This window comes from Serinus canaria, chromosome 12 (assembly GCF_022539315.1).
Source record: "Serinus canaria isolate serCan28SL12 chromosome 12, serCan2020, whole genome shotgun sequence".
Taxonomy (NCBI): domain Eukaryota; kingdom Metazoa; phylum Chordata; class Aves; order Passeriformes; family Fringillidae; genus Serinus; species Serinus canaria.
In genome coordinates this window covers 5,768,238-5,784,632 of record NC_066326.1, presented here as the reverse complement: position 1 = coordinate 5,784,632, position 16,395 = coordinate 5,768,238, and the positions used below count along the sequence as shown (strand labels likewise).

Here is a 16,395-nt window from a genome sequence, read left to right as displayed (position 1 = left end):
AAAGTCAGTACACTCTTGCTCAGAAGTGGTCTTAGCATTAAAAAGCTGGAAAGGTGTAGGTGCTAATATTGTCATTTCTGCACACCTGCTCTGTAAACTATTAATAGCTTTGCTTGTAGCTGTAAAAATCAGGTCTTCCTATAGCTTAAATTTGAAAATTCTTGAACCTCTTGTTTCAGTATTATTGTCTTCCTGCCCTTATGGTATGTATGCATGTGCATTGGCATTGTGTTCCTGACGTGGTAAATAAGGAAGAAGATTACAGGGCAGCACCTGAACTTTCCCAGGATCTTGATTTCTGCTCCCATCAAAAGATGGGAATAGCCCCTGGCTCCAGAGCTTGCTTGGGAAAATGAGCATGGCCCCAATCAATGGGGTGCTGTTGTCTGATGCCCTAATGTCAGCTGGGGTGGCTGGGTCCCCACTGCTGGACCCTCTCCATGGCTCTGCAGATGTTCAGCACAGAGCTGATTTGTCACCAGGTCATCCCCAAATCCAGCAGGATAAACCAGGAATGGCCTGAGCTTGGTGGGCTCTATTGTGCTCCTCTGTGTCAAGCAACAGCCAAGAGATTAAAAAGCAATTTCTTGCTGGGTGATTGGGCCCCCTGTGTGAGGCCATGTCTGTGTTCTGTCTGTGTTAATCCCGTGGTGGGTGAAGGTAAAAGTGTGGGACAGCTGCACACTGCATCCCTCACCCTTCCTGGGCCATTTGCTCATGGCTTTCACATCTGAAAATTGAAATGTGGGCTCTCTTGGTGCAGTGTTAACCATGCTGGTGCTGCTTCAACACCCTTGTCCAAGAAAGCAGAGCCTGGAGAGGTGCACTGTGCTCTCTTACCTTTGGCAGGATTACCTGGGAGGTGCTGCAGTGATTGGGATCAGAGCGTGATAGAATTGAGATTCTTCTGCACCCACCAGCCCAGGCTGTTACTTTTTTAATAAGATACATGTGAACTTCATCTTGCATACTTCCCTTCAGAGCCCTGTTCTCCACATCAAAAGCCTGCTGGGGTTGTGGTTGACAGGAAGGTGCATGTGTAGGAACAAACAAGGCTGTAAGTTCAGGAGCACAGTGAAAATGTCACCCTGCAGTCTGATGTTGGCAGCTGCAACTCGTGCCTTTTTGAATAGCAGAAGTGCCCTATGGAAGCAATCTGACAGCACTGCCCAGGTGACATGAGCCTTTATTTCCTTTCAGAACACCACAGTGTAATCATTGTTTTTGTTCTTGTGCAGCCACAGACTCCCTTGTAAGCACAGATTCAAATGGAAGAAACATCAAAGTTAATTTGAAATTAAATGCACCCCAAGTAGTCAGGGGGAAATGGAGACATTACTTTGTAGCCACGCTCCTCCTGCCAGAACTGCAGCACCCCAGATGTCAGGAAGCCACGCTGAGCTCTTTGTCTGGTCTTGATTGACTAGATTGTTTTCATCCCAGCCTTTTTAAAGCTTTCCTCGTGCCTCCATATTTTTAAGGAATAAAAAGCTAATATAAGGACATGGAGTGTTATGAAGCATGAAGTTCTATAAATATTTATGCTGAACTATCGAAAAAACTTGACAGTTCCTATTTTCTTGACAGATTGGGGTCACTTGTTATTTTTGACCCTGAGAATTGAAGAGCACATGGAGTTAGATCTGTTTGTAATGACTTTTGGATATTGTTGTCCAGTAAACTTGTAGGAGTGTAACAGGATAACAGATTTTTTCTTGGTGTCTTTGTGAAAATGAAACCTAAACCTTGTACTCTGTTACCCACAAATGACCACTCAAGTTACTGTGTCTGTGCAATCTCCAGTGAATTCCTGTACTTTCTTTGGCACATGTGGATTTCCCAGTTAGCTGCTTGGTTTGCCACTTCAGACTGACAGCTTTCACCTGGGCTGCTCTGCACTTGAAGCACTCTGTGATCACCTTTGTGTCTAGGAGGTACAGTTTGTTCCTGAGCCCAGCTCAGGATGCTCTCAAGGCAGGCTAAAAATCTGGCAAAGCCCTGTGGGGTCTGCAGTTTTGCCACCAGTCCCATCACTGCTTTAAGTATCCCTGGAGCCAACTGAAGACAAACTGCTTCAAATTTTAAGTGCTGATGAATTGGCATTATCTAGAGAGATGAAAGATGAGGCTTGTAACTCCCACACTTCAGGATTCTCATTCTGTGAAATGATGTACACACAAGCTTAATTTAACCCCCCCCTGAAGCCAAACTGGCAGGTGAATATTTAAAATCCCAGCCTGGCTTTTCAGCAGAGCTGGAGCTTTGTGGCAGCAGCCACATTATTACATCCAGCTGCAGGGTCCAGGAAATTCATTCTGCAGGAAAGGATCAGTCCAATGCTTTACCTTGAATGAAGCATGGTGTGTATTTTAAGGTGAAACTTGGAATATGTTGTATTTAAAGCTGACCAGAATGGCTTCTGCTATCAGTCACTAGAGGGCACAAAGGAATTACCAAAGAAAGAAGTTTGTTGGTCTTATAGTCCTGAATCTCCACTTTAAATCTGTGAAAGTGAGGGAACAGCCCTGTGGAATTGGAACAGTCAATTCCTGTGACTGCCAAAAGACAGGATGGATTCAAATTTTGGTTTTGTCAGTGATTTTCTCAACTCAAATCTACTGCTGCTTTTGAAGTTAAAAATTCCAAGGGTGCTTCCATGCTCCTGTTAGGATAACTTTGTGATCAGAAAGTGCATGGCTCTCAGAACAAATACGTAAGCTGCTCATGAACACCTTTTAAGCCCTATAATGACAAACCTGATAATGACAAACCTCATTTGTCAGGTTTCTGTTCTTGGAAGGAGTGCTTGCTGTATGAAGAGAAGCCAGCATTGCTGCCTGACCCCAGGTTCTTTTGCAGGTTGCCTGTCTCATCCGGGTTCCATCCGAGGTTGTCAAGCAGAGGGCTCAGGTTTCTCCTTCCTCCAGCACTCTCCAGATCCTCTCCCACACCTTGTACCATGAGGTGAGTTCAGAGCAAAATTCCTCAACATTTTCATCCTTCCCACTCAGTGCCATACACATCCAGAAGTATTCCTACAACTTTATCCAGTTCTGTGCTTTCCCAGCACTTTTCCATCTATTCTTCTGCTCTTAAAATGATTGGCATGTTATGATTGAGGAAACCAAGCCCCCACCTCCCCCTGGGGTTTGTTTCAAGCAACTCTTTTTTCTCCTTTTTTTTATATGGGATACCTACATTTGAAGATGATGGGGGGGAAAGAATAAAAGGAATTTAGCTTCCAGATTCCAAAGCTCTGCTTGTATTTATGCAAACAGTCCTTGTCTGGGGCAGCAGGACATTGAGTCTCTGTGTGCAGTTTGCTGAATGGTTCCCAGTTTTTGAAGCTGGATTTGGAGGAGGTGACCAAAAGGCACCATTTCAGAGAGGCTCTGGAGGAGCCAGGAGGAGTTCTGGAAATGAGTTCTTATCCAGTATTAGTTACTTTTGAAAAATAAGGGCCTTTGTCTTCTTTTCAGGAGTTATGCTGATCCCTCCTGTGAAAACCTGTTCATGTCTGTTTCAGCAGAGTTTCACAGGGGGGGATTTTCAAGCTGTGCTCCATAAGAGAAAGTGGCTTCTAAAAACAGTGTGGGGAAAAACAGTATAATACATTTTGTAAGTGTAAAACCCAGGGAAAGGAAGACATAAATATGACCTTCAAATGATCCACTTGATTTTTATTTGCTTTCAAATGGAAACTGTTGTGATAACCCTGCACCCTTCTTTCTGTCACTTGATTCTGCTTTAAAAGCTGATTCTGTCAAAACCATATGTTTTTCTCTTTCCATATAGCTGGCTAGAGAACCCTAAGCCTTGCCAAACACTTGAATTAAGTGCCCTATAATAATAATAAACAACATAATTTTATATGCACTTATAAAATAAGTTTTAATTGTTTTGAGTATTTACAGCTGGTTAAAAATATAAAACATTTGTCTTGATAAAGGCTCTGAATCAAGGCTAAGGAGGTGAAAATAAAACCCTCTGGCCCTGTAAATAATGGAATACAGTATACAGTGTTATAATCAATACAGTCAATTTGAAGCTGAGGTGTGACACTTTAGGGCTGTAATGCTTGCCTCATAATCACCAATAAATTGTGGTCTTTGACAAACTCATTCCCACTGGATGATGCTTTCTTTTGTTGCTTTACAGGGTATTCAAGGCCTTTATCGGGGTTATAAAAGCACCGTATTGAGAGAGGTAAAACGCTTGTCTTTTTCCCTTTTATTTTTTTTTTCTCAATTGCTTTCTTTGCCTCAGTTTTCTAACAAGAGATAATAGTACAATTGAGATCAGTTGCTCTCACCTTAAGCTCTAAATCCCAGCATATTTCATTCTAGTTACGTTACCAGCCTGTAATTTTATAGAACACCAATAATGAGCACTAAGAAAACCTTTGATACGTGCAAAAATTCATTTGCCGTCCTGTCTCCCAGTTCTGTTGCTGCTGAATTGAAAAAGGATGGAAAGATATATGTTAACATGAGAAAACCATAAACTAAAGTATTGGAAACTTTCTCAAGTCTTGTGATTGCATCATGTGAACTATATATGCCAACAATGGTGAACTGGTGGCATCAGGCCAAGTTTAGCACAGACAGATTTAGGCTTTCTTTAAATATATTCGTCAGCAGATGCCAAGGGATTATTTATCATCTGTATATAGAGAGGATTGTGCTCTCTCTAATTTTTTTTCTTTTTTTTTTTAATGTGTGAAAGAAATGCATTTAGTCACCCAGTCTGTAGATTTGATATGGCATTACTTAACTCTAAATCAGAAGTATTTCACTGTTAGAAAAAAAAAATAGAGCTAAAAATATTTTGGTCCACTCAGAAGAAAATAGTTCCTAAACTAAAATATTTTCTAAATTTACCTTGAATTCCAGGATTAGTGTCATGGAAGTGCTTGATATGCTGTGTGAACTGAAGGCAGTTTATAAAATTAGTAGAAAAACCTACTGATAAACTCCCTGTCTAAAATTGTTTCAATATCAGATCCCAGGCTATCATCTTCTGACAAAACAGAAATTGCATGATATATGTGCACCTAAAATAGAGAGATCACTTGGTTCCTAGGAAAACATAAAATCACAGAAAGGTTTGGGTTGGAAGGCACAAAAAACCCGTCTTGTTCTACCCTCAAACCTTCCACTACCCCAGGTTGCCCAAAGTCCCATCCAGCCTGGCTTTGAGCTGAGGATGGAGCAGCCACAGCTCCTCTGGGCACCCTGTGCCAGGGGCTCCCCACCCTCACAGGGAGCAATTCCTTCCTGGCATGTGGCTGGACACAGCCTGGTGTCCAGAAAGGGCTCTCCATGGGACAGTCTGGATGTGCTGTGTGGGTTTGTCTGCTCCTCATGCAACTCAGGTGGATGAGGTTAGGTTTGGATACCTAAAGGCAGGTTTGGATCTTCCCTCTTCTGTTTTAAACACAGGCTCAGATCTCTTGTCTGTGTTGCCATTGATAATAAACCCACTTGCACAGGCTTTTTAATCTCATTCAATGGCTCTGCTTTTTAGAGCCTTTCTTCATGCTGAAAACTGTTTTCAGGACAGTTATGTTGGCCAGCTCTTGTTACAAGTACAGAATAAAGATGGGTATTGCCTAAAATAAGAAACATCAAACTTAGTGTTCCTTAAAGTGCTGACAAATGCCAATGCACTGCAGCTTATTGTAGCAGTTTTGAGAGTTAAAAAAATTAGTAATCTGTGCAAAGATGACACCTGCTTTTCTGAAATGTAACCCCTACCACAGCTTTGTCCTGTACTTATTTTCTGGCTCACTAAACGTGTTCTTCACTCAGATTTCATTTGCTGACGGGCAAAAAAGGCGAATGAATACGAATCATTTTGATTTCTCAGAGGGGTTCTGAATAAATGAATAAATTTAGATCCTATTGAGTGCAGATTTTGCATACTAACAGGTAGATAAAGCACATGGTTGCTACTGTGTGCTCTTCTCCTTAAAATTTGTTTTGACATATGTCAGGGTGGTAATTAATTTGCAGACCATATTCATGGCACAGTGTGTGACCCTGCTGAGATAACTTTGTTTACTCAAAATGGCAACACTTTGTTGGAAATTTTATGGGAGTCCTCTTCATTATGTATATTCATAAAAGATCCTTCAGAACTGATTTCAGTTGAAGTATTGCTTTTTGGAAGAATCTGTCCAATAGAATGAGAAGTAAATGATTACTAAATGAAACGTGCTTTCTCTTAAAAATGAAGCAAATCATAGGTGATGTTTAAAAAAAAAAAACTTTGAATTTAACACTGTTGTTGCATTTTTCTGACACTAAATTTTGTAAAGCAACGTCCACTTGAGTAAGAGCCTTTTGCACCTTCAGCTGGAGCTGCTGTAAGCCTGACATTTAATCTTGGTATTTTTCCTTCTCTTTAAGTGTACTTCTTCCTTTAGGGTCTTTATTTTCAAATAAATTCTATATTAATTCATTATTAGACACATCCTGGTAGCTACATAGCATACACCAGGTGGTACTTAATTCTAGCTGACTTTTATACTTCCAAGGTTTGTTTACATGCTTTGGTTCTCTGCCTACACAAACCCATTGTTTAGTTATAATGGAGTGGGAATTTTTTCACAGAGAGTCTTCAATACATGATTTTTCATTTAAAAAAAATTGGAAGAGGCTGGGAATATTGATGCTTTTCAGGTGATTATATTCTTATGTTGGCAAAGTTCTTGAGCTGGAGTTTAAGAAAGGTCAATTTTAGCTGTTGTATTATATCAAGAAGATTTTTTGGACAGGGATCTGCTTGCCAGTTGATTGAATTTCACTGAAAATAAGTTTTTTTATAACTGGAGTGTGGTGTGGAAGCCTCATCTTCTTGCTTTAGTATAGAAGATCTTTTCAGGTCTTACTCTGCTCCATGTAATTGGCTTTAGCTGCTGTGCTGGTGCAAGGTTTCATCCTTCAGTTTTGATTCTCACTCTGACTTATCCCCTTTATCTTCTCAGAATGCTTTCTGAGCAGATGGATATTAGAAGAGAAAGAAGATGGCTAAATACATAATGCTTTTGGAAATAACTTTGAGTGAACCTCCGGGCTGGAAAGTTTTGGCTGCGACTCTTTTCACCTTTTTGGTGCCTCTTCTCTCACATCTCCATTACATTTTGGTCTTTACATCTTCCTTTGATGGAGTTACACTGAACTAATCCTAAAATGGAAAGGGAGGTGAAGTACAGTGCATCATTCTGTTGGCAGCAGAAGCCTGACAGAGACATCTGTGCTCCAAGAGGAAGGCTTTTGTAATAAAGCACAAAGTGGGAGTGTGGTTATTAGGTTGCTCAATGAGACTTTGAATAAATGGCAGAAATCAGAGGCTGTGAAACGATGTGGAATTCCCATGATGTCATTGCCAAAGCAAATCCAAGTGAGAATTGCCCCTTCCTATGGCTGTAGTGTACCAGTGTGCAGCTCTGTGGAAACTGGATCATGCTACTAAGATCAATCAATGAACAGGTAAATTTATTCCCATTTTCCACAACAGAGAAAAGTTAACTGCTAAAATTTCCAACCATCTCATAATAAGGCAGGAGCAGATTATAAATCCACTGCAAATCCTTTAGAATTCCTAAATGGGAATGGAGTTCTGCTGCTGAGATCTTATATAGGCAAATGGAGCCAGATTTTTAATTCCTGCATAATTCATTTTATTAACTATGACCAAGTAGAACATCTGTTAAAATTCCATAATGTTCAGTTCATGGGAAAAAGAAAGAAACCCCTGAGTTCCCACTGGAGCTCTTCCATTTCCTTTCCTGTTACAGGACTCCAGCAGATGTCCTGTAAATGAGGGGACAGTACAAAAGAAAAGGAAGTGCTTTGTCCCTTTCCCTGTGTACAGTGAGTTACTTCACTGGCATGTCTGTGTGCAGGTTGCAGCTTCTCAGTAAATCTGGTGTCCCTCCTATCCTGAATTACCATGGCTGGGAAGAAGGGAGTGAGTCCAGAGTGGGTGTTCCGTGTGCTTTTAATCCAGTTTGTCACTTGTAAAAATACTGCCAATGGACTGGTGTCTAGCTTGGAAGTGGATTCAAAAGGAGCTAAATTATTATTAAACTTTCTTTAAGACAAAAGGGTTGGAGAATGACTGGCTCTCTGTAACTCACAGATGTCTTGGAAAGAGACTGAGAGTCACTTTCAAATGTCAGTCTTTGCTGTGAGGTGGCCCTGGCTGAGCTTGTCTGTTGTAGAAACAGGCAATCCCCCAGCCAGGGAATAATGTGCTTCTGACTTTGATTCAGAAGGCTGAGCAATTGCTTCATTAAGCTATACCATATTACACTAATACTATACTAAAGAGATACTATACTAAGGAATACTGTACTACAAAGATACTAAAGAAAAACCCGTGACTGTCTGCAGACAGCCAGGACACAGCTTTGACCCAACTGGCCAAGGAATCAAAACAACCTTCACCAGTGTCCAGTTAACAAATCCCTTTGGGTAAACATTCCACATGTGCAAAATAACAGAAGCAGCAAGTAGAGGTAAGAATTGTTTTCTTCTCTGAGCTTGCACTACCTTCCCCAGGAAAAATCCTGGGAGAGAGAATTATGTCTCTCTCTGTTCAGAGAATGTGAATAACACACTTGTCCTCTTAGACTTTCCTGAGACAGTTCAAACTCTGCTTGTGTTGGTCTCCATTCAGGTGGAGGTGGCAGTGATTCTCTGTTGCTGATGCAGTTTCAGATCTCAGAGCTCTGAGTTTGAAAGGAAACCCCTGACAAACCTGACCCCACTTGGAGGCCACATGCTCCTGGCTTTGGTTGAGGTGAGGCAGCTCAGCTGCCACCTTGGGCAGTCCCAGTTCTTTAAGGTAGAGCAGCTGTGGGTTGGTTTGGGGTTTGGGGGTTTGTGTTTTTCCCTTCAATACATGCAAGGCAGAGCCCTGAGTGGATAAAGGCACTGCTGCTGTCTGGGGAGGGAGGGAATGGTAGAATAACTTCAGGAGGAGAGGGACAGCCAGTGCAAAGTGTGCTATGGCAGCAGTGGGACTAACAGCAGCAAATTCCAGAGAGCCAAGGAGAAATGGCATCTCCTGAAGAGGAGGTACTGCTTGTTGTATGTGTTCCACAGAACTGCTGTCCTTTTAGGTGTGTCTCAGAAGGGCTGAGGATGACCTGCAGTGCAGCCTTTGCAGATGAGGAAGGACCTAGAAGTAAAAAAAAAAAAAACAAAACCAAAAAACAAACAAAAAACCCCCCCAAACAAACAAAAAACCATAACAAAAAAACTCTCTTAGAAACTACTTACTGCCTAGAAGAGGAAAACTAAAGCAACTAGCAGCAAAATGGGCCCTAAAGGCAAACCTGCTTGAGTTTTCTTAATTTTAAAGGGTTGGTGAACAAAGGATGCTGAGAGGGGTTTGTATAAAAATGTAGGACCCAGCTGAGATATGTTGACCCTGTTGACTGAGGGTTGGAGGGGATTTCTGAGGGCTGAGCTCAACAGGACCCACTGCAAACAGGGAGTTTGTTTATCCATTTAAGGTAGTTGTGCATGCTTTTCTTTTGTTAGGATGTCTTTATATAAATATCCTGTTCTCTGAGCTGTTAGAGAGGGTTTTTTTTTAAGTTTATCTCTGTTGCTGTAGGACAGAAAGAATGTTATTAATACATTCTTTCACTTGCACAATTAAAACTTTGATCTTTTGTCATTCTCTGTGAATTACAGAGCAGATGTCGATAGAAAGAGGCAAACAGGACACTATCTTAGTACAATATTTGGAAAAATAAACATCCTCCTTCGTGAAATATGTGCAGTATCTGTCTTTTGTTACCTTCTGGAAAACTGGGCTGGCTTTATGTTGTTTTGTGATTCTAGATAGGTTAGGTTTAACCAGGAATTTGCCAGGCAGGAGCTGTAACACTGGGTTTGGACTTTTACTGAGCTGCCAGCATTTCTTTGGCTTGGGTGTTTCCATACAGAGCATCAGCAGTCTCATGAAAGGGATAGGGGCTGTAAAATGGATTAAAGAGCTTTGTGGAAAATTGTGCAGAGCTTATGTGACTTCAGGATTAATGGGAGGAAGTTGAAAAATAAGTCCCTGCTTCCCACTCTAACATCTCTTTGTCTTGGAAAGCCAATCACTGGAGTTGTATCAGCTCCTGTATCACTTCTATCATCCCAGGTATCAATATTCAAGGGGTTTTCATTTTGAGGGGGCTGTGAGGGTTAAAGGGGATTCTTGAGGGTAGGAGCAGACACAAGTCTGGGATGAGGCCTCAGGCACACCCTGGTTTGTGACCTGGAACAGCAGCAAATGGGTAAAATGAATAACTCTGCTGCTGTAGGTTGTGCTCATTACCTTCTCCCTGCAAATGCTGGAATAGTACTTGGAGATGAAAATGGAGATCTCACAAAGCAGTTGTGAATGACTTTTACAGACTACAAAATAACCCTGGTTTTCCTAATTTACCAGTTGTGGGAAATAGGTTTTATGACATGCCTGAATGGTGGATAGAATCCTAAAGCAAATTCCTTGATGTTTGGGAGGAAGGCATGAGGGTTTTATGTCTTTTTTTGGTCAAGCATGTTTACAAGCAAAATGTTCTGGTTGAACACTCTCTTGGTGCCAGGTGCAGTGTCCATCCAGCCTGGCCAGAAGCAGAATTCAGAGAATTCAGCCATCCTTGGTGCCATGGATGTGCTGTTTACCAGTGGAGCACACAGTCACTGCACCTCTCTGACATCAGTGGGTCTATTCAGATGAAAAGAATTCCATATATGCAGAGTATTCCTGTATTTTGAAAGCTACAGCCTTGCAGCTGGGGTCTTTGAAGAGAAAACCACTTGGAAAGCCATGTGCACTCAAAGCACAGGCTGTGATTTGATAATGCAGATTCTTTCCAGCTCAGTGTGGGTGCAAGCAGAGTCTTGCAGGAAGCTTGTCCTGCTCCAGGCTTCCAACAAAGATACCATTTCCATACATTCTCAAAGCAGCTTGCTAAAGTGTTTCTGCAAATGCAGCATTCATGGTGTAGGAATGTGTTTTGTGGGTGGGTAGCAGCACTGTGGGCAATAAGTTGAGAAGAAAATAATACTATGAAGAAAAAGTTCTGGTTTTCTTTGTGCTGTGATATTTTTGCTTCTTTTGTTGTTTTGTTTTTGTCTTTTAAATAACCTAGGAACTCAGTATTGGCTACACTGATTGCTTTGATTTCTACATGTTTTAGAATGGTTTGAATTTTTGGCTGAGTGGTGGCTTTTAGTTTTAATTCCTCAGCTGCATTCCAATTGTGCAACTGTATTTTGTCCGTGTAAATACTTTCTGTAGGTCTCAGTTCCTGTTTTGCTAAGTTGTAGATCCATCCTGCTGATGGCTGGAGGGTTGCTGGGCTGGTTTTGGTGGAGGCCACATTTCATTGGTGGGTGAAGCAAATTCTGCATGTGTGTGCTGAAGTGGGTAATTCTCTAACCCCAAAAAGAAATATGTAGGGCATATGTTTATATAAAATATCTACAAATATACACGTGGATACTTCTATATGTAAAATATGGTATAGCTTTTAATAATTTATTGTCAAGGGTCTTGGACTCTCTGAAGCAACTAGTCTGTAAATGTGTGTGATTGGTCTGGAACAGCAAGCAATTGAGCAATTTCCTGGAAGTACAGGACTGGTTTTCAAGGATGAAATTCTTGCCTGAAATAGACCAAAACATGATTTTACAGTGGAAGGCTTCCACTTGCAGATCACACTGCTGTCAATATTAATAGCATTTATCTGGGGTTTTTTTCATAGTTAGGGTACTATTTTCTGGTTTCTCTGCACCTGCTAAAAACAGAAGCACAGTTAAAAGAATCAGCAATCCAATACTTGAATCTGTACCCAAAGATTATGGTGAAGGTGTGAAAAAGAAACCAGATCTATGGCAGAGAGTTTATCTAATTTATCAATTATGCTAAGGATTGGAAGAATGGCTAGAGAAGCACTTGTGAGTGAGTGCCACAAGAACAATTCTTCCAAGTATTTAAGACATATCATACTTCAATTATTTTGAAAGACTACCTGTTTATCATCTAGCAGGAAATAGGAATTGGTCCCACTGTTTTGAGTGCTGGAGAAGTGCCCCTCAAAAGAGAAAATACTGAAAGCCATACCTCACTTTAGGATGTTTTAAGGGCCAGATTGGCTGGTTTTTGCGGATGGAATAAATGAAACAGCTTTCTTATCTTGGTCAAAGGGGAACCTCGGGAGTGCGGTAGGAATTCACCCTTGCAGCAAACATTTGGGGAGGAAAAGGGAAAACAGAGAATTCCCGGGGCTCCCCGGCCGTGGCACTGCCCGCGCTCGGCCAGCAGAGGGCAGCAGCGCCTGCGGCAGTCCCGGGCGGAGTTTGGGGTGAAATCCGCGGATCCGGGCAGTGACCCCTCCGTCCCGGGGATCCCGGCAGTGACCCCTCCATCCCGGGGATCCGGGCAGTGACCCCTCCATCCCGGGGATCCCGGCAGTGACCCCTCCATCCCGGGGATCCGGGCAGTGACCCCTCCATCCCGGGGATCCGGGCAGTGACCCCTTCATCCCGGGGATCCGGGCAGTGATCCCTCCATCCCGGGGATCCCGGCAGTGACCCCTCCATCCCGGGGATCGGGGCAGTGATTCCTTCATCCCACCCCTCACCCTGCCAGCAAAGCAAACTCAGCCTCTGAAATGTGAAATTGTCGTTTCGCTGCTGGGAACTAGCCCCACTGAGTTTCACTTCTGTGAGGTTTAGCTTGGGAATCGTTTTATGGGCTCCTGTGTTTTAGCTTTGGCGAGGTTTTCATTTGATATAAATAGGTTATATGAGGTCTGTAGCGTTCTCCATGTATTCTTGCCCCATGGAACAATGCCCATGTGCCATGAAAAAGAGAAAGGAGAATGCCTGATCCCATCATCTGGCAGCATCTCTGCTGAGTCTTCATGGGCTGTGTGATCTATTTCAAATTTTACTTCAACATCTGTTAGTATTCTGCATTTTTGTAGTTTATCTGTTTCTAAGAAAAATACAACTAAATTTATAATCTTTGGGAGAATGTGGTGTGTGCCTTAATTTGAAAATCTCACATCACTTCTTAGTGATAATATAGTTGGAAATGCAACTGTATTGCATTGCATATTGTGGGAGGTGGAGCAGGGTGGTAACATGATTTTCATAATTTTTTATAGAAACTTAGGTAAAGCAGGCCTGGTGTGTGTACTGCAGATGGAAATAATGCTAATAAACCAGGCTCTTATCTCACTTTTATTTTTGTGTTAATTTTATGGACACCAATAAAGCATAAGCTCTGCACATTTTCTTGTTATAGTGGTTGAATATGTGCAAACTGTGTTCTTGCTTTTCAAAGCCAGCAGGTCTAGAGTTTGCCCTGAGTGTTTTGGCATGACTGCAGTGCTGGGATCCCTCTGCCAGATCTGACTATCCAAGGCTTGAACCTTTCCCAGTTAAAGGCTGCTGGTGATGCACAATATGTGACATCGATGGATTTCTGTCCTGAGGAGACTGAGGCATCTCAATGCTCCTTCAGACAGAGCAAAGCCTCAGAAAGAGAGGGAATCATAAACCAGGGTACTCCCCCTGCTCTCCCATGGGAGAACAGCCAGTACATTGTATTCTGTGGTTGCATTTGGCACTGTGCAGTCTCTTAATGTAAAAGAGAGGGGCAAATGAAGAAGGTTCCACGAGCATCAGAATAAATGATATGCTCTTACCTCAGTGGGAGGTTATCTGCTCCCTTCTTGCTTTTGCTGATATGAAATCCTGAAGTGCAATAAAACATTTTAGGAAGCTCATGAAATCCAAGAGCATAAGGCACTTAACTGAATCTTGTCTTGCTGACTTTAATGTACTGAATGCCAGTTAAAGCAAAATTTAGCCCATTATTAGTTTTGCCACTGGCTACATACCTCAGAAGTTTTGGGTGGATGTTTCTTACCCCAGCATTTTGCCTCCTGGCCTGTGCAGCTGTGCTGCTGATATCCTTTCTATTTCTGGAAATGACCCATGCAGTTAGGTCAGTTTGTTTTAGCCTCACTCCTTGTTGCTGAAGTAGAATAGCACATTTCCCCTAACTGCATGAAATCCAGGCTAGACAATCTTGATAAATATGATTAATGGGCCTCTCTGCTTTGCTCTGCAGCTGAAAGCTTCCTGAGCTCCTGTGTCAGCTGGGCAGCAGCTCCCCAAACCAACCTTTACACAGAAAGGTTCAATTGTCTCTCTGTGTCTCAGGTTCAGTTATGTTGTTAAAAGTATTCCCTGATTTCCCTGATTTTGTCTTTGCTATTGAAAAACAATAATAAGAGACTGAAGATGTGTTATTGGCAGGAAAAGCAGTTCATAAGTATGGGTGAGTTTGGATTTCTTAACTCAGTCCTGTTACCTAGAGGTTTGTTTGTTATGGTTCCCAAGACAGAATTTAAATCTGGGGTTAGGGAGGTGTTGAATTCCTTGTGCTGATCAGCAGGACAGGAACTATTGCAGGAGACAGTGACAAGTGGTGGCAGCTTTGAGTCAATTATAACCTGTCAATACTTGGCACATGTTTCTAAGTTACTGTCATGTTTATCTCCCATAATGTGACTTAAACATGGTACTCATAGAATTTGACAGAAGATGCTTTCTGAAATGTTGTCAGAAGGAAAACCAAATTAGTATCATATTACCTTGGTGAAAAATGTTACCTAAAGACTCCAGCAGTTACACAACTGCTCCTTCACAAACGAAATTAATATGGAGGGGGAAAATCCCCATAAAATAAAATGTGTGATTGGTATTAAGGAGCACTGAGCTTGCACCTCTCTGTTAATCAGCAAGCACTCAAACTGGTGAGAGTATTCTGCAAGTTATCCTTAAAATTCAGAGCCCCTGCAGGTGGGAATTGCTGGCTGCAGCCCAGGCTGGATCCATCCAGCTTTCCTGATGACTGCTCTGCCATTGTAATTGCAGCACAGCAGCACTCTCAATAATTGAGTACAAGTCTTAATAGCAAATAATCCTCTTGAAGTTGTTCCCCCTCCATTGCAATCAGAGGAGAGCTTTGTTAAGGCATTAACGAACAAATTAGCTACTAAATACTGGTAATAACCTATTTCCCAAAGATTGCTTTTTAATTATAGCCTAAGCTGTGTGATTCCTGAAATCACTTCTTTGGCAATCCAGTGCTTGTGATAATTTCCAACCACAATAAGTAATTGCCAAAAAAAGTAGTTTTTAAGTCTTCACTGATATCTGAACAGACTTTGTTTCTATATTCCTGCCTGCAGAAATACTTTATCAGTGTTTCTTTTCACTGCTGCTAGTATTTCAATTCAAATGTATTAGGCTGTGCTGTGAAATTATTGTTTTACTTCCATGTACAATATGTGGCTTCATTCGATTTTTAGATTGTGTAGGTATTTTTTCACTTAATCATTACAAGAAACTTTTCCTGTGAGGGAGGAGGAATTAACCACTTTATTTTTTTAAGTGTATTGGTTAATGCAAACTATTTATTTTGCTAGTCTGTGTTGCAGTAACTAATTAGAAAAGTAAATTATGTTTGGGCTTTGGCAAGAAGAGATGTTTTTGGTATATTGGTTGTTTTTCCTCCCCAGATTTCAATAAAGGCTTCACATTTCCCAGTATATCATTCCACTTCCCTTCAGACCTGACTTTTTTATAAGGGAGCACAGCCATCAAAATTGGCACGCATTAAGCTTGATAATTAGTTCAATATAGTGACCAATTCTGTGAATTACGAGTTCAAAGCGGCACATGGACATGGATGAAATCAGATTTTGGCATTTCTCACTTAGATTGTTTCAGGACACTGCTGGAGCTTCTTTGATCTGTAAATAACAACTGCGGTTCAGTGTCTTGCTTAAAATACATCAAAAGCATTCATGACTTTTGCTTTTACATGTAGATCTGACTTCTAGTTCCAGTTTTGGATCAGACTAATAAAACTCTTCATGTTTGGAGATTTCCTAGAGAAAGCTACCAAAGAGAGCTCTTCTCATTCTTTATACTTTAAGAAAGCAGCAAAGACTTCTCTGGTGTGATGTGCACCCCAGACTACATCAACAGATGCTTTGTGAAGTCAGGGTGACCATTTCCTGTGGTGCAGATCCTCTCCAGCCTGCTGGCAATGTGGCTTCCTCTCCTCTTTCAGCTAAAACAAGTGAACCAAGGGTTTATTTTCTCTGTGCCATCTGGTAATCTCATTTCCCTGCTGTATCTTGTACAGACCAGTGTTTTTGCTAGTTCTGACCATTTTTGGGGTTTGAGCTGTGCTGTGGCAGGCAGCAGACAAGTGGCTGGAGATGACCAGGCAGGCTCTATTTGCCTCTCCTTAAAGATACACACAGGTGCTGCCTGGTTCACTCAGTCCCTGCCT

The 16,395-nt window shown here is 41.7% G+C and overlaps 1 protein-coding gene across 5 annotated transcripts in view; it reads left to right on the top strand.

Annotated features, from left to right (window-relative positions):
* The window catches only part of SLC25A26 (solute carrier family 25 member 26), an 82,990-nt gene that overhangs the window by 15,730 nt on the left and 50,865 nt on the right, over positions 1-16,395 (top strand). For 3 of the 5 annotated variants that reach the window (XM_050979172.1, XM_030227861.2, XM_030227859.2), the window contains exons 4-5: positions 2,860-2,964; positions 4,159-4,206. The exons of the other annotated variants lie outside the window; for them this stretch is intronic. In XM_050979172.1, coding sequence (XP_050835129.1) covers positions 2,860-2,964; positions 4,159-4,206 — 153 coding nt within the window. The remainder of the gene's footprint in view (positions 1-2,859; positions 2,965-4,158; positions 4,207-16,395) is intronic. 5 annotated transcript variants of the gene reach the window in all.